General features: G+C 49.8%; 1 protein-coding gene across 3 annotated transcripts in view; it reads left to right on the top strand.

The window, feature by feature from the left end:
* CHCHD3 (coiled-coil-helix-coiled-coil-helix domain containing 3) overlaps positions 1–23,353 on the top strand; it is a 289,840-nt gene that overhangs the window by 210,385 nt on the left and 56,102 nt on the right. For all 3 annotated transcript variants that reach the window (XM_075558684.1, XM_075558682.1, XM_075558683.1), the window contains one exon: positions 19,279–19,349. In XM_075558684.1, coding sequence (XP_075414799.1) covers positions 19,279–19,349 — 71 coding nt within the window. The remainder of the gene's footprint in view (positions 1–19,278; positions 19,350–23,353) is intronic.

Raw genomic sequence — 23,353 nt, 5'->3', positions numbered from 1 at the left:
CAGGTTAGTGGTTAGCATCTCTCCCCTAGCTGTCCTTTCACATCCTCTTCCCCCTTTCGTCCCTGTGGACCCGGCCCATTCTGATTCTTAAACAACACGATGTGCCTTCTGAGAGAATGCTAGAAGCGGTAGTAGTCAAGTATTTGCGTCAGCTTGACTGGGCTAGGGTTCTCAGTGTTAGGACCTAGCTGCTCCCTGTGTGGGGATCTACAACACTGTAGTCACCATACACAATGAGACCTGCCGTGAGCAGCCAATTAGTTGAAAAGACATGTCCCCAAGAGTGTGGCCTGCCTCCAATATACGCTGTGGAACAGCTGTGTTTTCTGCTGGGTCTGGGTTCAACATCTAGCTGGTCGACCTGCAGTTCTCTGAACTGGAGCCAACTGGCCTGCCATGCTGCCTGCAGATCCTGGGAGTCTGCAGCAGCCTTCCCTCTGGCTGCGGACCTTAGAGTCCAGCATGTCTACAGCTGCAGGTCAAGGATCTCCGTGCTAATCAGGAGAAGCCCCCAGTCTACTGTCTGACTCTCGCTCGCTTCTGTAACTGTTCTAGCCATCTTCTTGATATAAGACCACACACACACACACACACACACACACACACATACACACACACTCACAGAGAGAGAGGGGGAGAGAGAGTTCAGTGGTTTTGCTTCTCTCGGGGGCCCAGCCTTCAGACATGCAGCTTACCAGGATTAGAACATTCATGATCCGAATAAGCAAGTAAACACCCATGTGAGCATCTGTCAGCCTTTCAGGTTGTCAGGAAGTACAAATGAGGAAGAGGCGAGCAGGTGATGATAAAGGGACTGGTACGTCCCTGCTTGCTCTAGGACAGGGCTGGTTGTCCCCTGTTCTCAGGAGGACCCTGGGAAGAGGTGCCCATACATCAGTGCATAGCCTGTGCAGGCGGGGGAGCGTGGGTGTAGGAGATGGCTAGACCTCCTTTCCATGAGGGACGATGGGAGACATCCGGGGTGGAATGGCATGCCAAGTGCCGGTGGGTTGGCAATGCAGATCAGAAGTGTCTGTATGAAGCCGTTGGGGGTGGCGGGGTGGTGTGAGGTGCTCTTAAAAATGGGCGCATCACCTCATCAGGCACCCATGTAACCTGGAGAAGAGACCTGGCCACCTGCCTCTGCCCTCTAAAGAACAAGCGGCTGTCATGCAAGAGTCCCCTGCAGGTCTTGCGAGACACCATGGGGAGTCGCACGATGACCCTTCTGAGAGCTGTGAAATTGCTCTCTGTCAACGCTGTCAAGGCAGCAGTGAGACACCACCCGTCGGAGCGGAGTGGTCTCAGGTGTGTCGTTTGGGAGCTGCAGAGTGGTGTCACTGTTGGGCCAACAGTGGGCAGGGTTAACCCCTCTCGGGGACATCGCTGTGGACAGCAGCACCAGTGGGGAAATGTCAATGGTGTGCCCAGGGTAAGTGGGAGCTGGGCTGAAAGGAGGGGGCAGCATCTCTTCCAAGCGATAGATAGAACAGGCACCTGTATTGCGGGAGGCAGATTTAGGGGCAATGCCTGGTGGGAACAGGCATAATTAGGACTATCATAAATATGATGCAAGCCCGTGCTAACAACTTAAATCAATAGCATCCCAAAAAGCCACTGCCATTGAGCCACTTTTCTCTCTTTGTAGCCCCGATGAGTTTCCAAGGCTGTAAATCTGCGGGAGCAGAGAGCCTTGTCTTTCTACTGAGGAGGGGTTGGTGGGATTGAACCGCTGACCCTGCAGGGCTCTTGTAGTTATAATTGTGAGCCCGTGTATGTGTGTGTATAACTCAAACTCCAAACCAAACTCAGACTGCCATCAAGTCAATTCCAACGCACAGGGATCCTGTCGGACAGAGTAGAACGACCCTTGTGGGTGTCTAAGGCCATCAGTCTTCATAGGAATAGGAAGTCTCATTTTTCTCCCACAGAACAGTTGGTAGTTTTGAACTGTGGACCTTGGGGTTCACAGCCAAATGTGTAACCCACAATGCCACATACCAAAACCAAGCCAAACTCACTGCCATCGAGTCAGTGGTAACTCATAGCGAACCTTTGTGGGTTTCAGAGACTACAACTGTTTGTGAGAGTAGAAAGCCCCGCAGAGCTGCTGGGGAGTTTTGAACTGCTGACCCTGTGGATTGCAGCCCAGTGGGGAACCACTACACCCCTGGGCTCCTATGCCATATATCATCATGATAGAATACTGAGTCATAGTCGTTCGTATCCGTGGTGATGTCCATATGTATGGTCGTGATGTAAGGGATGTAATGAATCAGTGGCATTAGACAGTCGACTGCTGGGTTCGATCTGCTGACCTTGTCATTAGCAGTGCTTTGCCCAGCCTTTCTAGGGCTACTTTAACTAGATGCAGAAGGTTTTCAATGAAAGAAAAGTCTGTCTTCTGTGGAGGGGGACAGTTGTTCCCCGAAGAACCTTCTGGCTGTATGTGTGCACTTGTGTGCACGTATCAGTTTGTGAAAATCCACTGTTCACACTGCTTTGCAACATTCTCTCTTTCTTACTTCTTGGACCCCTTTGCCCATCGATGCAAGTAGATGCCCCTATTCCTAGGAAAGACAGGGGGGAGGTTTACTGAAGAAGCAAGGCTGGTGTGAAGCTTGAATAGTGGGACCAGAAAAGCTAGGCAAAGAACTTAGAAAATTTGAAAGCTGCCAACGTAAAAACTGGCTGTGGGGAGGTGGTGATTCTTCAGAGAACACGGGACTCTGGAGGCTTGTTAAAACAGCCACTTTGGGAAAATGGGGCTTTTTATAAAGGAACCCTGCAGTACTGGGTTTATTCCCTGGTTGTCTATCTGTCTCGTGGTTTCAAGTTTACTTCTGCCTCCCCTCCATGCACTGGTAACACTCCACCTAGGGTCACACACAACTATACTTAACACTGTGCGCCCGGCACATACCTTCAGGGTTTCCAAAATGAACGAGCGCGCAAATAAGTTTAGCATGCCCGTTGTCACAAGGGGTTAAACATCGGATGAATAACCACAAGGTCAGCGACTTAAACCATCAGCCATACCGCAGTAGAGGCACGAAGCTGCCTGCTCCTTATAGGATGATTTGCAGCCTCTGAAACCCCGCGGAGGAGGTCTACTTTTCCCTGTAGCGCCACTGTGAGTCAGAATGGAGCCAGTAGACAGTGGACAGTGGGTATGGAATGCCAAGTGCTCGGAGGGTACAGTTGGTCATAAACAACCCACGAGCACAGCCCTGGCCAGGACACTGGAGTGAACATGTCCGTGAGTAGTCAGAGGCCTAAGATGGGTCTAGGATTCCGATTCTAATTAGAAAACGGACTCGGGTGGGAAACACCACGTTGATAATTTCGAGTTCACCCGGGACAGACCAAGAACTGCCCGAGGAAGGACCGGGTCTGTATATGAAGAGGCGACATGAAAAGGGGAACCATATTCCTGGGAGGCAAGGGGTGTCCCTGCCGGGAGGCTTCCTAAATGGAATGTGATGCCGGAAGCCCACAGCTTCTGACCGCTTGGGTGGGCTTCCTCTTCCTAGAGGGCAGGGAGACAGCGGGAATCCAGACAGGTGGAAGGAGCAGGCGACAGCGGCACAGGGTCCATGCAGCTCTTGGAAAACCCCTGGGCTGGGGTTCAAAGAAAGCCTGGTCCTGACTGGCTTGCCCCGTGTGCAAAGAAGCTTCCGGAAACTTGTGCTGGAACTGCCCCCATTGACTCCTGATGCACTTGCCCCGGAACTTAAAAAATCTAAACAGTAACTCCAAGTCGCAAGAAGGCCTTTTGTTATTGCCCTCATTTAAGGGAACTCACGGGGTGGGTAATCCAAGGCTGGGGTGGGCCTTTGTGGTCCCATCAGGGACACAGTGTCCCTCTCTTTCCACATCTAGCGCTTGTGTTCCAAGGTAGCTGCAGGAACAGTGGCCATTCAGACCCCAGGGAGTCGGGCATGGTTGGAGGGGGTTGTGATGGAGAGCCCCTGCCTGCCACGAGAGAAGCGATTTCATTGTACACCTTCCCTGTGCCAGGCTCTGTGCCAAGCCCCGCACTCACGTTGTCCCTTGGGTCCTCACAATCGCCCCAAAAGATGGGTTGTTCTCCATCCTATCCTGCTCAATCAAGCAGGTGCCCCCCCCACCCCCTGTGCAGCCTCAGAAACCCAACCGTGGATCTGATCTATCACAGCACTGGACCAGGGTTGGCCAGTGCAAGCTATTTGCATGTTACATTTCCCTGCCCCTTGGGGCGGGTGGGGGCAGGGAAAGAGGAGCACAGCGGTCTGTATCCTTGGGCATGAGACTGTCCCTTCTGAGAGGGTCCTTTAAGATGGCAGCCATTCCCAGGCCCCCTTCTGCCAGTCCCTGCCTTCTGCCAACCTGCAGCCACACTAGCAGGTCCCAGAGCTGCAAGGAAGGCCAAACCCAGACCAGCCACTAAGGTTTCTGCTGGGAGGATTTTCAGCAGAAAGCCTGGCTCTGAGAAAAGGCACTGTGGAAGCACTGGCAATCATTGTTTAATTTAAAATCAACAGCTCTTAAGGTCACTGTGCTAAGGTGGCGGGTCCCAGAGGTGGGAGCCCTTGATGACCACCTGGGGCCCTAGGCCTGGCACTGTACCCAAGATGTTGTCATCAACATACTGAGTCTCCTAAAGCTGGGCTCTCATCTTAAGGCGAAGATGCTGCTTACCTGCATGTGGCTGGTTTGCTGCACACACATTTCCTGGGAGAAGGAGAGGCCAGAAACTAGTATGGGAGCTAGGAATGGATCACATTTCCCGGTGGTTGTGATGTACTAACTGGAGTGGACACACACACATACACACTGCCTTGAATGGGGGCCGGTGAGTGTGTGGTAGAATTCTTGCCTTCTATGTGGGTTTGGTTCTCAGCCCAGGCCCCCATGCTCGGCCACGACCCTTCCTCAGTGGAAGTATGCGTGGTGCTCTGATGCTGAAGGCGTGTCTGTCAAGCTTCCAGACTAAGACTAGGAAGAAAGGCCTGGCAACAATCCACCTGTGAAAACCTTACGGGTAACATTCTGCAAGTGAAGGCCCAGGCCACACCTGACTATGTTGCGCATGAGTTTGCATCAATGGGGAACCAGGTCAGCAGCAGAGGAGAATGACAAGTTTAGACCCTGAATAGGCCAGCCAGAGGAGTAGGGGGTGCTGGGTTCAGGTGGGTGGGCCTGGGAGAGGCACATGGAAGGGCTGCTCCTCTGGCCAGCTGCTGTCTGATGCCCATGGTCAGCCTCCGCTGCCCCCTCTCTGGCCAAACACCCGCTGTGTGGCCCAGGTCTGCCATGGACAATTGGTGGCTGACCAGACGTCCTGCTTTTGGCAGGACAGCCCTGATTTTTAACAATTTTTCCCTCATCCTGCGGCATTTTAAAAAGTCCCGATATTTGGAAAGAATGCACAACAAGCTAGGGTATACGGTTTTTGGCTGCCATGTGGCTATTTCACCAGGATATGAGTTTTATCAATGGTGTCCCGCTGGTGTCCCGCTTTACCAATGTTAAAATCTGGTCACTTTAGTAGCCCCGGATGGTAAGTGGAGCCTCCACTCAGCGTGTTATATAACCAAGCCCAGGTCTCCACAGGAAGCTGAAGCATTGACAAGCGCTGTTAACACCTTTTCCCTTCCACTTTCCTGATGTGTGCTCTTCTTACGTGTGACAAGGTGTGCTCAAAGAGTCCTCTGAGAACAGAAGTGGGACTCCATGTGTGAGAAAACATCAAAGACTACTGTGTGTGTGTGTGTGTGTGTGTGTGTGTGTGTGTGTGTAAGAGGTTGCTCTTCATCGACTTTAGAACCTAAAAGCAGACCTTTTCACACCAACCCCTGCGGAACATCTGTGCTGTGTGCACATGGGCCCGGGGAGGGTCTTGGGAGTGATGGATAGATAACCCACGCAGGCTGGCTTCCAGTCCCTCCCTCCATTGTCTAAGAACTCTGTCCTGGGGTGTCAGGACACCACACGGGCAAATCCTGCTGTAAGTGTGAGTGTGCGCACACATCTCCACAAACAACTGAACATTAGAGGGAGATGGGGAGGAAATGTTGGAATACATACATGCAGAATCAGTGATGCTGTTTGGTGCATGACCCCGTGTTCCCTCTGCTTTCTGTAGCAGATATGAGCATTGACTCAATAAACATCTACTGCAAACACCTCCCATTTGCCTTTCTCTGCACTGGAAGCAAGCAGACCCTATCAGTGCTAGCTAAAGATGTAATATTATTCTTTACCACCCAAGTGGCTGGGAACAAAGAAAGGACCTGGCTATTTGATGATGTCCTTGGGCAGCTCCTGAGGTTTCCTATACCCTGGTTCCTGTTCCATGGGAAAACATTTTTTAAAATTATTTTTGAAGGATTAGTATAAGGCTGGTCCTACTGAATTAGAGGTTATTGATGACCCAAAGGGCTCTCTTTCCAAAATGCTACGTGCACCACCACTCCATTATTCCTGGTATCGAGCACCACTCCTCCCCTTAGTGTGTTCCCTCGTGTCCCTGGGTTCTGACATTTGCTGCAACAATGCAAATCCATGAACCATTGAGGACTTGGTCCGTATGGCTGTAGAGGCAGCCAAGTTACAAATAAGTTCCATAGTTTGAACATCGGCCTGGAGGGTGTGGGCTGCGGACAGACTCACGTGGCTGCTGAAGCTGGGGAATCAGGTCAGATGATAGGCTGCTGGCTCGAGTCTCAAGAACTGGAAGTCAGATGCATGCCAGGTGCAATATCCAGGCCGGGAGAGCAACCGTGGCCCGAGTTGCTCGGGTTAGGTAGAGAACATGCTGGTCCCTCAGTGCATCTTGGCAGGGCCCTGTCTGGTCTCAGTCGGTTTGGTGACCTGACCTTCTGCTTTTTTCAATTAAGCAGGCACCTGGGCAGGTTGGCTATTAAGAGAACAGGTAGAACAGCTAAAAACGGGAAGTTTGTTCTTGTTTTAACACAGACTCTAGCTGAAAGGTCCATTTGAGTTGGAACTGACTTGTCTGGCAGTCACTAGGTTGGGTTTGGGTATAACCACAGGTGCTGGTATTCAGATTTCCATCATCACAAAGCAGAGGACACTGGTTAAGTAACTAACTACAGGGCACAGGAGAAAAGTAAACCCTCACTTGGTTATGCTACTGTTTGTAGCTTGTCTAAATATTGTACTGGTGTTGCACCATAACATACGTGACACCCATTTCCTTATTATGTGGAAGAGCTGACAAACACCCATTTATCGGCAATATAGAATAAACGTATCACGGTGTGTTCTCCATGTTGTAATGTTGTCTGATTACCTATTTCCTAGCAGGCAAATTGGGAATGTGGTTTTCAGAACTGTTGTTGTCGCTATTTGGGGTTTCAGTGTTTTGCCGAGTGCACCAAGGATGATGAATACCTCCCAGACGGGACACCTGCCTATGGGAAGCGTACAGAATCAACGAGGAGCCTGAACCTCAACACACGCTGTCAGTACAGTGTGGTTTATGGTGTGATGCGGACACGAGAAAGGACATCAGGAGTCAGTCAGCTTTTGCTGTGTATGAACTACCCCCGTGTGCAGTGGCTTCAGATACCCCACTGTCCATTCCTCTCGGAATTGTGCAAATCACCGTGTGGGCTGGTGTCCAACTTGTGGCCTTGGACCGGCTCCCACATGCTAATCTGGCCCAGTTGGGCCGCCTTGCTGTGGCTCCCTGGGCTGGCCTGTGGTCACTCCCCCTGCAGCAGGCTGCCCGGGGGATTGACATGGACACCATGCAGGGTTCCAGGAGAAATCAGAAGTGGTCCCCTGAGGCCCGGCGAAGGACTGGCACATGGCACGCTCACTTTTGTCACATTGTCACTTCTTGCTGCATCTCGTTGGCTGAACGGAGCAAGAAAGGCTCCCACTTAGGGGGGTGGGGGAAAGGGGGGCAAAGTAGGTGCCAGCCCTTCATGGTAAAAGAGGCCACACAGCCACTTTGCAAAGGGGCATGGATTCCGAGGAGAGTGAGACTGATGCCCTGATTGCCAGCCCCAGCGCCCAGCCCCCAGGGGAGCCAGGAGAGGGACCGCAGTGCTAAAGCTTGTAATGTGCGCATGCTCTTGTTCCTTCCTGGCCCATAACTCTTCCCAAGCCCTGACGCATGGTGGGCTCCTAGCCACAAGGCCGGCAGTTGGTGGGAGAAAGATGAGGCTTTCTACTCCCAGAAAGAGTGGACTCCATGGCAGGGAGTTGGGTTTGGGTTTGTTTGTTTTTTTGTTTTGGGGCTTAAATTATTTTTTTTCCAACTTTTCAAAACTGGAATAGTTTGACTGTGTCTGCTCTTTCCTTGTTTTTCTCACATTGTTGTGAAAACATTGGCTCGAGAAGAGAAGAACACAGAGGCCCAGAGGTGTGAGATTGTAGCTCAGCGGCAGTGGTGTTTCCCTGAACTCTGCATTTTGGGGAGTACCACTTCCTTCTCAGGATGATCCACCTCCTGTGGGTTCCGAGAACTATCCACGAGCCCTGCCGATGCATGAACTGGGCTAACTGCTGGGTGCTACAGAAAGGTCGGCTGTTCAGACCCACCAGCCACTCCGCGGAAGAAAGATGAGGCAATTTGTCTCCAGAAAGATTTGCCGCCCCTGTTGTTCTATAGGGTTGCTGTGAGTTGGAATTGACTACGTGGTTGTCAGTATGCTGGACTTGCTCATAATTTGTTTTTTTTAACTCACTGTCATCAAGTCAATTCAGACCCACAGTGACCCTCTAGGACAGAGTAGAAATGCCCTGTGGATTTCCTGACCTACACATTTTAAAGGGAATTGAAAGCCTCATCTTTGCAATGAGCAGCCCAGCGCATCAGCCACTACGCCACCAGTGCTCCAGCTTTGCTTACAGACGGAACCCTTTAAATCAGCGGTTCTCAACCTGTGAGTCGGGAACGACCTTTGGAGGTCGAATGACCCTTTCACGGGGGTCACCCGATTCATAACAGTAGCAAAATTACAGTGATGAAGTAGCAGCGAAAATAACTATATGGTTGGGGGGGGGTCACCACCACAAGCGGAACTGTATTAAAGGGTCGTGGCATCAGGAAGGTTGAGAACCACTGCTTTAAATGAAGAACGTCTTAAGGGAGGCGCCTTCTCTGAGATGCTGGGTCCAAGAAAGGTCCACCTGCAGTCAGAATAGAATCTCACTCCTTGGCTTTGAACTGTCTTCTTCCCCTTCTCCCCAGCGAAGAGCTGCCCAGTAGGTCCCCAGTGCTGTGGGCATCGTCACTTACTTTTCGATGGAAGATATTATAGCTGGCTCAGTGGAGAGCCATCAATCTCCTCAGCTCAGTTTCTTGCCTGTGGTTTTTGTAATCGGTCCCCGATGCCCTAGACCAGGAAGCTGCTCTCCTGTGGAGAAGGGAGCGTGTCGGATGCATCAGTGATGCGCGTCTGCTAATGTAGGTGACAGGAACATCTCCCAAGTAGAAAGGACTGCATCGCTATGCTGGAGATGGCTCAGACAAGACTGGGATCCGGGCTGCTATCTTTTAACGAATAAAAACAAGCCCTTTACCAGATTTTTGATACTGCCAAAGTATCTAAAAGATACCATCACAGACCTTTGAATTTCTAAAACGGATCCTCTTCACGGGAGCACATTGCACACTTACGTCAAGCAAGGAAAATTCATTTCTTCCAAAAGGAAGTGGGCAAAGCAGACACTTTAGTGCTGGTTTAGATCACACTTACCTGCCACAGAAACATACTGCCCGTGACCAATCCTGTCAAATGCTCTCCCTGCTCTTGGTGGCATAGGAAAGAGGAGGCTTTCTACTCCTGTAAAAGACCGACCGACCCTCTTGAAAAGCCACCAGCCGTGTGGTCTGCTTCCGAAAGACCATCACCTCTCAAAAGTCACTCCATTGAATCAGTTCTGACTCATAGCGACCCCAAAGGATGTCATGCCTGTGGCTTTTCAAGAGGGTCGGTCTTTTACAGGAGTAGAAAGCCTCCTCTTTCCTCCATGGAGTTGCTGGTGGTTTTGAACTGCTGACCTTGCAGTTAGCAACCTGATGCATGAGCCCCCAGGGCTCCTATTCAAACAGGAAAACAAACAAAACAATCCAATGGAGCACAGCTCTGCTTGGCCACAGGGGGTCGCCGTGGTTTAGAGTCCACGAGACGAATTACGGCAACAGTGCAAGGCCTTCCCGACACAGGCGCCTACAGTCTGTGACTCTAGAGGATCGTTGACATGAAGACAGATCACCAACGCATTTCACCTCTTGCTCTTTTTATTCTCTTTTTAAAGCCACTTGCCCAACAACTTGTCCATAGCCCATGCAGGACAGGGAGGGGAGTTGGTGTCTCAACAAAGTTGGAAGAGAATGCATGCGCACCTTCTTTGGAAATAGGCACGAGGTGGGACGTATTTACAGCACAGACTGTATAGACCTTCTGTGACAGTTCAAGTTTATTGTGCCAACCTGGACGATGAACACATGTGGAAGTCATTGAAGGGCAGAGAGATAAATAGTTCTGTGAGCCTCGCCTTTCTTGTCTCTTGTCCTCTGATGGTTGGACCAGTGTGTGGCTGCCTTAGCTAGTTCCCTGCTTCAGCTGGCAAGGCTCACTTCCTGTGAGACATCCCTAAGGAGAAGCCGCATGGACCTACCCTGATGTAGCCCTGGGTGCTGGAGAAGCCACATGGAGACCCCTGCCAGTGCTGAGATGCTTACACATGCACTGATTCGGCTTCCCTCCTGCAGTCGGCATCATTGCATGTGTTTTGAGAATTTGAGGAGGACTTTGTAGATCGGTGTCGGGCATATGGGTTAATGTTGGACTTACGGGCTTGGACTTTCTTTTGTGTGTGTGTGTGTGTGTGTGTGTGTGTGTGTGATTGTTTGAAGGGAACTTGTTTGTCCCAAGACTCCAAGTCCATTTCAGTTTCACTTTCCTCCTTTTTTCTTTAAGCCCCTCAGACCACTGTTTAGGTTTGAGGGCTAAGGAATCTGGAGGGGACATTTTCTTGATATAAAACTTTTCTTTATATAAAACTCTCTCTTCTACCTATCGGGGTTTCTGTGGATTTGTTTTCTCAGGCCTACCCAGACTAACACACCTTCAATTGGACTCCAGAGAAATTGACCAGGCAAAAATACAGTTGGTACAAGTGCTGGGTTACCTAAGTAACAAACTCAGTTATAATGGAAAGACTGGGCTTTCTACTCCCATAAATAGTTGCCCACGAGGTTCGCTGCGAGTCCGCATTGACTCGATGGTGAGTTGATCTGGTTTATAACATAACTCCCTGCCATGGCGTCGATGCCGACTCATAGCAACCCCACAGGACAGGGTAGACCTTCCCCTGTGAGCTGCCGAGACTGACTCTTCAGTGATGCATACCCCGTAAACAAGAAGAGCAGCCTGTAAAACAATGGCCACCTCCAAGCAGCACCGATCAACAGGCGGGCTTCCTGAAAACCAGTGTGTCAGCTTTTGGCAGGAGCTGGACCTCCTGGAGCACTCGGAGGTGGACCAGTGCGATGCAGGCCCTGCCGGCAGCCTCCCTGATTACCAACCCCTTTGTGAGGCTGAGGACACTAAGCAGAAGTGACAAATGCAGCGAGGGATCTGGCATTGTATCCTGGCACCGAAAACGTTGTTATGTCCTGTGCACTCCATTTCAACTCATGGACTCCATGTACAGCAGGTTCTGGACCCTCCTCACGGTCACTGCCATGCGTGAGCCCATTGCCGCAGCCGCTGTGTCAGTCCATCGCCTCACAGCCTTCTCTTTCACTCTGACCTTCCACTTTACCAAGCATCATGTTCGCATCCAGGAGCTGTTCTCTCCTAGTAGCACATCCAAAGTCCAGGAGAGAAGTCTTGCCATTCTTATCTCTGAGGCGCATTCTGGCTTCACTCATTTAAGCCAGATTTGTTTACTCTTCAATAGTCTTCACCAGCACCATAGGACAAGTGCACCGATTCTTCACTCGTCTGTATTCGGCGTCTAACTTCCATGTACAGATGAGGCAATTGAAAGCACCATGGCTTGGATCAGGCCCACCTTAGCCTTAAAGTGACACCCCTGCCCTTCAATGAGCTGGAGGAGCTTTGGGTAGCAGACTTAGCTAATGCAGTGTGTCCTTTGAGCTCCTGACTGCTGCTTCCATAGGGATTAATTGTGGATCTAAGCAAGAGAGAAGCCTTGACAACTTCAACCTTTTCTCCACATATCACGATGTTGCCTGTTGGTCCAATTGTGAGGATTTGGTAGTTTTACACTGAGTTGTGATCTGTACTGAAGGCTACATCCTTGATCTTCATCGGCAGGTGCTTCAAGTCCCCTTCACTCTCAGCAAGCAAAGCTGTGCCGTCTTCATATCGCAGGTTGTTAATAAGCCGTCCTCCAATTCTAATGCTGTAGTCTTTGCATAGTCCAGCTTCTTTTATTATGTTCTCGGCTTACAAATCGAAAGGATATAACCGTAATGTACACTCTTCTGATTTCCAATCATGCAGTCTTCCCTTGTCCTGTTCATACAACTACCTCATGGTCCGTGTCCAGGTCCCACGTGAACACAATGGGCGAGTATGCATCATAGCAAAGTGTCAGTAACAATCAACAGTTGCTGATGAAGATCAAGAATTGCAGCCCTCAGTATGGATTACAACTGAATGTAAAAATGCCAAAATCCTCACAACTGGACCGATAAGGTAGCAATGTTATCAATAGTGTTGTCATAATCCACATAGCCGAATGCCTTTGTATAGTCAATAAAACACAGGCAAACATCTTTTTTGTTTTTCTCTGCTTTTAGCCAATATCTAGCTGACATTAGCAATGTTGTCTTTTGTTTCAAGTCTTCTTTTGAGTCCAGCTTGAATTTCTGGCAGTACCCATTACTGATGGAATCATTGCTGAATGCTCTTCAGCAAAATTTTACTTAGATGTGGTGAATGACCTTGCGGGGTAACTTCCACATTCTGCTGGCTCGCCTCTCTTTGGAATGCCTCTGCGTATTCCTCCCATCTTGTTTTGGCGTTTCCTGCATCATTCAATATTTTGCCATCAAATCCTTCACTGTAGCAACCTTAGGCTTGAGTTTTAATTAAAACAAAAACTTTGTTCCCAGTTCTTTCCATTTGAGATCATGCTGATTGGTTTTTCTACTGCCAGGTCTTTGCACATTTCACATTTCAAATCGTCCCTTCAGCTCTCCCATGCCATCATTTCTTTCGGTCCCTTTAGCTGCATTCCGTTGAACGGCAAATTTCAGACTTCTTCTCTCCTCCATGTCAGTCCTTTACTTGGGTCCTTAGTGTTCCTTATGTCTCACCTGTTCTTGAGATGGTCTGTAGATTCCCAGTGGGATGTACCCAAGGTCCTGGTCTTCTTTGATTTGTCTTCATTTTAAGCTTCAACTTGAACGTGCATCTGAGCAATTGATGGTCTGTCCCACAGTTGGCTCCTGACCTTGTTGTGACCCTGCTGATTTCGAGCTTCTCCCTCGTCCCTTTCCACAGATGTTGGTTTGATTTCTATACATTCCGTCTGGCAAAGGCCACCTGTACGGTTGCTGCTTGTTTTCTCAAAGGATTTTTCTGTTAGGATAAGTACGGTAAAATATTAGTGCATTAGAGTTGCTGGTTAAGTTTTTGCCATTAGTGTTAAAAAAAAGATGATTATTTTAAGCATGCAGTGACAGATGAACTGCATTCTTAAGAGATGCAAATCTTATCCGGGGCCTCTTTGTTCCAGTAGGAGCATATCCAGCATTATAAAAGTTATAAATGGATAACTGTGATCCATTTAAGCATATTCACTTAGCAACAAACTTCATTGAAGCACATCAATTTATTTTTTTACTTTTAGGTGTGCAGATAGTATCCTGTCACAAACACCGTTGTACATCCAGATAGATCTTAAAGTATTCTTTTGATAGTGACAGCAACACCAGTCCCTGTTGTGAATTTGTCATTTCTGGCACGGTGAACCAAACCACGATGAACCGATTCAAAAATGGCCATTGCCGTTCCTTTCGGCTCACGTGTTCCACTTCATGTTCCACAGCTTCCAGTTTTCCTCGGATCATACATTAGACATGCATTCCACTTGCGATTGGTTAGGGATGCTTTCAGTGGTTTCTCCTTGTTCGGAGTGAAGCCCTATCAGCACATGAGGGTCCTGAGAGCTTTCTTCTATCATTAGGGTCCACTGGCCTGGGGGAGGGGGCGGCTCTTCCGTCGTATCTTGAGTGCCTTCCACCCTGAGCACCGCATCTTCCAACACACACTCTTTCCAGGCAGCGAGTGGGTGTCATTCGTTAAGTGCTCAGTGCACAGTCTCTCAGAAGCGGACAGTTTTGTCCATTTTCCGTCTGGAAGCTCCAATGCAAACCTGTTCACCTTGGGTCAGTCTACTGGTATTTGAGATACGAGTGATCCCTTTTTCCAGCGTCACAGCAAAACCCATGAGCCACAACAGTGCACCAGCTGGACAGAGAGTGGTGGGCACAGAAGGTAAAGGATGGGGACCCTGTGCCGGGAAGGGGACGTTGTGTCGTTCGGTTGACAGGATGGCTGCGCCCGTTGGCTTTCCTTAGTTGTGGCCCTGTGATGATCTCAGAGGCCCGCAGGAGGGAAAGCTGTGTGGCCGTGTTGGACTATTTTTGCCTCCTTTTTGCAAGTCCACAGCTATTTCCATATAAGAAGCTAACCGGAGTACCTTTTATTTAGAAAAATGTAAGCTCAGCAATGGCTGAGCCTTCAGGAACACTGAGCACCTTGACTGGGCCACCGGGCGCCCAGGGAGCCTCTCACACCTCCGCAAGCCACATTGTTATTTCCTGGCCACCGGGAAGCTGAGCGGGATAATGAAATGTTTATGTGTTTCGTGAAATGCTTGGACTTTGGTCACTGCCACCTCATTTTGAGGAATGAAAACATCACCAGTGCATTTGAAGCCCCCAGTGCTCCCTTCTGTCCTCCCCTCCTACCACTGCCATACAAAATGTTGCCACTGTGGTGCAGGCCTAGGGGCCCTGGTTGTGTAGTGCTTACACATGGGGCTGCGATCTGCATGGTTGGCAGTTCAAAACCACTAGCCGCTCCGAGGGAGAAAGACCGGGCCTTCTACTCTCCTAACCAGGTACAGTGTCGGAAACCCACAGGGAGTCTCTGAGTCAGCATTGACTCAGCGGCAGTGGATTTGGTTCTGTTTAAGGTGGCGTTGTAAGTTTTGCAATCAGCCGCCGACTGTGACAGGTGGGAAACCACCAGCCACAGATGAGGTCTCTGCTCCTGGTGAGAGAGTGTCTCAGAAACCTGCCTGGGCTTTTTTTACCTGTCCTGTAGAGTCACCATGACTTGGAATTAACTCAGTGAGTTGTTGAGTTGCTCATGCTTGGAATTGGGAGTTTGGAGTTCCTGGGTGTCTGCTACCCAAAACATAGCAGGTTCAAGTCTACCCAGAGATGCCTCAGGAAAAAGCCTGGCAATCTGCCACCAAAAACCCAACCGCAGCTGCTTCGTTCCCAGGCTTTCTTTTCCATGTTCTCAAACTCGAATTATGTGTTCCAGTCTCTCATATACAGCTTCTTTTTTTTCGATCCCACCCAAACAGAAAAGGGCAGACACCCCCACACCCCCGCTATCAAGTCAAGTCAGCCTCCTAGCCAACCTGTGGGGCAGAGTTCAAGGGCTGTCTATCCTCTTGGAGGCAGGCTGTGCCCTCGTTCCCTTAAAGTGCTACAGGTGGGTTTAAACTGCTTCCCTTTGAGCTAGTAGCCCAGCCCCCAACCACTGGGCCACAGGACACCTCTTCTCTCTGCTGTATGAACTTCTATTGTGTGTGTACCCAGTGATTATTCACTCACCCACCCCTAGGCATATTAAAATGTTGGTATTTTGCATTGAGTGGTTGCTTTTCATTTTTAAGACTCTCTGAGGTCATGCATGTCTCTACTCTCACTGGATACCTGTAACACTGTCACTCTTTTAACTGAACATCCATGGCCTTCCATTGCCCTAATTCTCCAAGTTCAGTGTCTATTGGGAGTGCCAAAACCACAAGCAAACAGAACCACACCCACTGCCATCTGTCAGTTCTGGCTCTCAGTGACCCCGGTGGAGAGAACATCCCCATTGGATTGCCAAGGCTAGAAGCCTCTTTATCATATGAATTTTGTTCTCTTGATTAAAGACGTGAATATGTAAATGAATTCACCACTGTCTCTAGGCAGGTCTTGGGGTGCAGTTGTTATCCCTCTCGCTGTTACAGACTGGCTGCCTCCTCAGGCCTTCTCTCCTTTAGGAAGATGGATGCAGTGTGAGGGTCTGCTCTCCGAAGTGGACGCAAGGAGCATCCACAAAACCGAGAGCTTTTGTTGGAGACAATGGTTTCCATCCCACAATGCATCTGCTCATGCTTCCAGAGTTTAAAGGGCTTGAGAATGGCTTTGGGAGCCCTCATCCCATCCACCCTCCAGCATTGCTCGCCCTTCAGACTTCTTTGTGGACCCAAGTCAGGAACATTGAGAAGGGCCACGCTCTGAGTCCCTCCCGGATGCCCCACGTGCCACTGGGCGGTGTCGTTGAAGGTCAGAGAGATGGAACACCACGCTCTGTACTCTGTAGACTTAGGTCAATGACCTGTCAGAAAGCAGCAGCTTCCCGTGTTGGTGTTTTTGTTTCATACAGACAGATTCCTAAGCTTTTATAGCAGTGCTTTTTCTCTCACCATCATATATCTCACTTGACTTGTACACAGCTCTGCCGGAGCTGAGCAGAGCTAGCGAGGGCTGTCGTCCCTACTTGACAGGGTAGGAAAGTAAGCTGGGCAGTGGGTTAGGGGCGCTGGCAGAGTCACGCGAGATCCCCAAACCTTTCCAGGCAGTCCTGTGCCTGCCCACACTCCACAAGGCCGGCGCTTACAGTGAACACAGGGAAATGTCGGACTGCAGGTGGGTAGTGGCCATCTGGCAGTTCATCATAATCATTCTGGGGGACTTTCATCAATGACCATGGGAGATGAGTAACTCCTATTGGCTGGCCCAGTTTGAAACCACCAGCTGCTTCACGGGAGAAAGACGTGGCTTTCTACTCCCATAAATAGTTACCGTCTCAGAAACTTACCAGGGAAAACTTGGACCCTGTCCCATAGGGTCGCTGAGTTGGCCTCGGCTCAGCGGCAGTGAGCGTAGTGAGATGTGCTGCCCTCCTGGTGAAAGGTGAAACCAAAGCTTGCTTGGGGTAGATGGTGGCTGGTGTGTGCTTTGAAGGGAAGGCAATTTCGACCTGGGGAGGTGCTGTAAGACAACCCGGCGTTAAACTAGCTGAGGAGACAGATGGCCCCTTGATAGAGCGTGAGACAGAGTGGTGCGGCAATCCCTCACAGGGCCAGAAGGAAGCCAAGACAGAAGGCAGAAACTTGTAGGCTTAGGATATTGTCTCCCCGTCACAAATGCACCTTCATGCTTGAAAATGATAAAAAATTACAATCGATCCCTACAACTGTTCTGTTCATCTTTATTGATCAGGTGCAAGAAAGATAAATCGCAGCCCAAATAAGATTATAGTAAATGTTAGCATCGGCTGGGACCTGGGCTTGATGGCAGGCCATCCATCATCTCCAGCGGCGACCTGTCCCGTCTCCCGCCACCCTGGGCCCGCTGTCTAATCACATACCTATCGATTTTATCTGCATCTCAGGAACCTGGATGTGACTGTCATGGGCCAGCACGGATTGTTAAAGGCAAAGGGGGTCATGAGGGTGAAGGGGATTTCATTTTCATTTTCTTACCCAGCAACAGTGATGTATTAAAAAATAAACAACCCCCAGTCACTTGAGTGACACCCTAGGGCTTGGGACATGTGTGTGTGTGGGGGGGGGGGGGGCTGTAGACCATTGTATTGTGGGATCTGCCTGTGTGCCTTTTGTTCTGCAGGATATTTCATTAGAATGTAAGGGATCATGGGATTGTTGAGGGTCTCAGCCCCTCAAGACCAGACTGGTTTTAAAGTAGCCAGCCAGAAGAGGTCATGTTTGCTGCTACTTGGTAGGCACTGCCTACGTGCACATTCACTTCGCTCTAGAAACGTATGTTAACACGTGCAAGCTGTTTTTAACTGTTTATTGTGCAGTAAGTGAGTGGGCCATCTTACATTTCACCCTTCATGTCCACACTCATCCAGCTCGCCCATTGCCCTCCCCTCCATCTCTTACTGCACCTCCTCCCAGGGCTGCCCGACTCCAGTCCCCTCCTCTGCTAACCCTTCTGACCCTGGTCCTCAGGCAAACACTGCCCTTTCGATCTCAGATGCCCAGTGAGTCTAATGTGGAGGGAGTTCAGTTCTAGAGCTGAAGGGTGAGGGCGGTAGTTTACTGTCCCACCAGGAAGCCTACTCTCTCTTCTTTATTCCTCTTCTGCGCTCTTCTCCCACTCTGTTAAAGACCTTCTAATGTGAGCAGTTGGTCGTTCTTCTGGTCTCAGGAGAGGACTGTTTAATTTGCTGACATTGGTGGATGCACGGTTATGTGGATGGCCACGGTTTGGTGGGTGGTAAATAGTGGGATAAATTCCACTCCATAAAAAAGATCCCAGGGGGAAGAGATAGGGAGCGGATATCAGGGGCTCAAGTGGGAAGAGAACGCTTTGAAAATGATGATGGCAGCTTATGTACAAAGGCACTTGACACATTGGAGGAATGTAAGGATTGTGATAAGAGAGGTAAGAGCCTCCAATAAAAGTATTTTAAAAGGAGCTAATACCAAGGGCTCAAACAGAAAGAAAATGTTTTTGCAAATGATGATGGCAACATACGTACAAATGTGCATGGGACAATTGTTGTGTATGGATTGTTATAGGAACTGTAAGAGCCTCCAATGAAATGATTTATATATAAAAAGTCCCTCTTGAGGGAAAAATAGCTTGTAGAAGTGCCCCCTTTGAGATGCAGTTAGTACCCTGGTGGAGCAGGAGGCCGATGTGAATGGGGGGCCAGTGTTCCCTGATTTCACTGTGGGTCAGCTAGATCCTTCCAGCAGGTGTGTCAGGATCTTTCCCGCACAATCAGACGGTGACGCAGTCAGACTCTGAATGTTCAGTTCGTTCCCACCTCTCTGCCAGCCACCGTGCTGTTATTGAAAGGAATTTTGTCCAGGCCTTTTCACAAGTGCCTCGGGGCCACTACTGCTTGAGTAGCCAAAAATGAGACTTTGTCTGTTGGGTGAAATGGTACGTTGTACGCACGACGCCATCTTTCTGGGTCCTGACTGCCCCTTCTCTCTCTCTGTCCACAGAGCTCCGAGTTCTACAAAGTCACCACAGAGCAGTATCAGAAAGCTGCCGAGGAAGTGGAAGGGAAATTCAAGTAAGTGTATCCCCGCAGCACTGTTGTGATGCTGTGTCTGGAGGGGCCAGTGTGGCCGGGTTGCTTTTGGATGGCCGCTGAATTGCCATGTCATTCTGTGGCATTCTGGGACATGGGCTTGGGTGCAAGAGGGCAGCCTTGTTCTTGGCTGTCGTGGAATTTAGATTCAAGGGGCGAGTCTTCCAGGAGCACTTGTTGCTGGACCACAGGGGAAACGGAAAGCAGTGGAGCGTGAGGTTGTCGTGGGGAACAGCCCACAAAGTTGGGTGCCCTTGCTGTTGAAGGGGAAGGGAAGGTGCAGCCTCCCCAAGTGGAAACACAGAGACTTGCTCTCCTCTGTAGCCTCAAATGATGGGCTTGTCCACATGTGGGGGTTTGCCCTTCCCCTGTTCTCAGCCGTTTCTGTATCTTCACCTGCACCCCAAATGCATTTCCATCGCAGGTTCTGCCTTGCCCTTGATTATGAAGGCGATGTTAAATCACCGCCTCTCCCAGTCCTTGGGATGGATGTTCAAACGAATGCTCCGTAATTGATGGATCAGAGTGTCTGCGACCCCCGGCCCGGGGCTTTCCCTCGCTGTCAGTCCTCGCCTTAGGGAGGAAGACATTGTCCAGAATGTTCCTGAGCGTGTAAGCGGCTCCATTGTGTCACCCCTGTGCGTAGCACACGTGCAAATTGCCGCAGCAGAGGAAGTGTTGTGACAGGTTTCGCTGAGAGATTGCATTGGGTTTTGACCTCCTCCTCGCGCGTGTTTATAAGCATTTGATAAAATGATTACACCCTGAGGCGGAGCCGTCACTTTCTGCTATCATGCAAGCTCTGTGGTAATAGATATTAATGGTATTTTAATGTTGATTTTAAAATGTGTGTGTGTGTGTGTGTGTGTGTCCAAGGATGGCTTGAGGTTTATTTGAAAACACAAAGATTCCAGTATTCCAATGTAAATTTTCTCCTCTTGGACAGGGGAGAGTCCCATCCCCGCCCCCCCAAGATTAATTTACATACAGTTGGACATACACTTGAGGGGTTTTTTTTTTGGGTGGTGGTGGTGTTTGTTTTTGTTGTTTTATTTATTATTCTATTAAAAGATCATTTTATTGGGGCTCTCACAGCTCATAACAATCCATGTATAAGTCGTATCAAGCACATTTGTACATAGGTTGCCATCACCATGTTCTAAACATTTACTTTTTATTTGAGCCCTTGCTATCCTCTTTTTCTCCCTCCTCCCCTTCCCCCTCTGATGACCCCTTGATAAGTTACAAATTATCATTGTTTACATAAGAGTTTGAAAGATGCACGGCATCCGCCCTCCCCCTCCATCCCCACTTCCCATCCTTCCTCCTTTCTTCTCCCTTTTCTTTTCTGAAGCAACATTTTTTAAACTTTTTTTTTAAAACTTGGTGTAATGAGAACCTTTGACTTGGCACCTGTGCATTTCTTGATTAGGAGGTAAAACTCAGCTCACCTCCATTGAGTTGGTGCCGACTCAGAGTAACCTGTAGGACAGCGTGGAACCACCCCTATGAGCTTCTGAGATGGGAAATATATGATTAAATAAACCTAAGGCAAATCACAGAGAAAGATGAATTCTGGCAAAAATGACCTGCGAGATCTTCCTAAAAAAGATGTTTTCTGTGAGGCCGGAAGAAGACCACCGGTGTTTAGGAGGTGGGGGCATTGGGAAGGCAGCCCTGGGTGAAATGTCAGCGGGTACTCAGGTTAGCTCCGGGGGTGGTTAAGGGAGAGTTGCATAGGGTAGAACAGGATGGTAAATAAGGTCAGTCGCCTCTGGGCTCATAAGTTGTTTTGTATCAGGTCTTTATTACTGCTTGGGTGGTGCCCCACCAAATGAGTGCCCAGGGTTCCGTGTTCCTGTAGAGCACTGGACACAGGCTGCTAGCTGCCGGGTCAGCAGTTGGGAACCACCAGATGCTTCATAGGAGAAAGATGAGTCGTTCTACTCCCATAAAGCGCTACAGCCTCTGAAACCCAAAGGGACCGTCACTGTCAGGAATGCCTGGATGGCCGTGAGTTTCATTTTGGCACTGTAGATTAGGCATTGGGCTGGTAACCACACGGTCAGTGGTTCAAACGCACCTGTTACTCCTTGGGAGAAAAATGAGACTATCTGCCCCCATAAAGATGTATGGTCCTGAAACCCTAGCTAGCATCGTCATGAATTGAAGTGGACTCCTGGCTGTGGGTTTGTCTTTGGTTTGGGTACTTTTTCTCCGACACAGCCAGCGTCTTGCTAGAAGTTGGAAAGTTTTGGCCTTGTGGGAGAGGGGTTTGCCACCTTCCCTGCCACTGACCCTGGGGAGTCCCCAGAGGACTGGAGTGTCTTCCTTGGTCCTGGTGGGCTCTGCAAACAGACCTGGTGGTTTACGCTAATAAGGGGACTGTCATTGTCATGTCCTTCTGGGGATGGAGACTGAGTTCACCCACTTGGGCGCATTCATCATGCCTGCATAAGGGAGCCCCAGTGAAAACTTGGGGCACTGAACTTCCCTGGCCCAAGTGTCACTCTGTGTTATGACTGGACGGGGATGGACAGACGTACACACACACACCTTGGTCACAAAGGATGACACCTCCTGAAGCCTTGCGTCCTGGCTCTGATGCGTGCATCGCTTCCTCTGGCTTGTGAGTCTGAGAGCTTTTACCAAGTTCTTTCCTTAAGTACTTCTAAGCCATCAAATCCAGGGGTGGCTTGGGAAATGCCCTGAACTTGGGAGTTGGTGTCAGAGGGAGGCTAGTCTTGGGGAGTGGGCCCTCATACCGGGCAGTTGTGCCGATTTCAGGTATAAACAAAAACTGAGGCCTTGCACACTGGGGAGAACTCTCACTTGAGGGCTAAGTGCTTGGAGAATGGCTTTCTTGTATCTTCTGCTCTGCCCTGTTTTGTGATGTTACCTGACAGACTCTTCCTGACATGTCGTATTATGGATTTCACTAGCTTCATACCCAAGAAGTGATGGTGAACTTGGCTATAGGTGATGGTATGATGCTGGGTGTTCTAGAGAAACAAAACTAGTAACATATATATGTAAGAAAGAACTTTATTTCAAGGAAGTGGCCCAGCCCAGGCCAGCTCAAGTCCATGGGTCAGATGCTTGCTGGAGACCCGTCTAGACTCACGCAGCTGCCAGATGAGGAGGCAGGAAGAGAAGGTCACAGGCCAGTGGGGACAGAGTCTTGTGGGTCCTAAACTGGCACAGGAACAGGGCAGCTCCCAGGGCCATCAGTTGGCTATATGGGCTGTGGGCCCCAGAAGCCAGGTGCAGGAGCCAAGCGAGCAGAAAGGAAAAGAGAAGCGAGCGAGAGAGGCCAGGTCTCCACAAACCAAACTCTGTGCCATCGGGTGGATTCCCACTCGAGGCAATCCTATAGGCCTGGGTAGAGCTGCCTCCGTGAGCTTCTGAGACTGTAGATATTTGGGGAGTAGAAAGCCTCCCCTCTCTCCAGGAGAGCGGCTGAAGGTTACAAAGGCCAAAATGTGTAACTACTAGGCGTTGGGGCTCCTCGGGTCTCCACTAGGTCTCTTACATAGAGACCACACCCCCAAGGAGACGTCACTGGGTAGTGTCCTGATTGAGAAGTTGGGCTCCACCCTTTCCTTCCCACCAGTGCATCCAGTTGTCACCAAACCTAGCCATCACAGAGATGCTCCCATCTTTGAGCACTGAGATGTCATAGTAGAAACCCGACTGCTCCTGAGGAACTCAGCAGTCTGCACTCACCATGACCCCCGGCCTCGTACAAAGCTGCCCCTGTGTTCTTGCACAGCAGCATGGCCGTGCGGGCCACACAGGTCCACTGGCTCCTGCCTGTGTGGCCAGTTAGGTCCTACAGGCCTTACCCTGAAGACTCTGAACTTGAACCCAGTAGCCTCCTCTTAGACAATGAGCTCCGGAGGATTTTGATGGCTCTTTGGTTCGTTTCCTTTGATGGAAGTGATACCCATCTCAACTACAGGGGGTGGGCACTCTTGAAGTTGCCA

Source organism: Tenrec ecaudatus, chromosome 9, assembly GCF_050624435.1.
Source record: "Tenrec ecaudatus isolate mTenEca1 chromosome 9, mTenEca1.hap1, whole genome shotgun sequence".
Lineage (NCBI taxonomy): Eukaryota > Metazoa > Chordata > Mammalia > Afrosoricida > Tenrecidae > Tenrec > Tenrec ecaudatus.
This window is presented reverse-complemented; position numbering and strand designations above follow the sequence as displayed.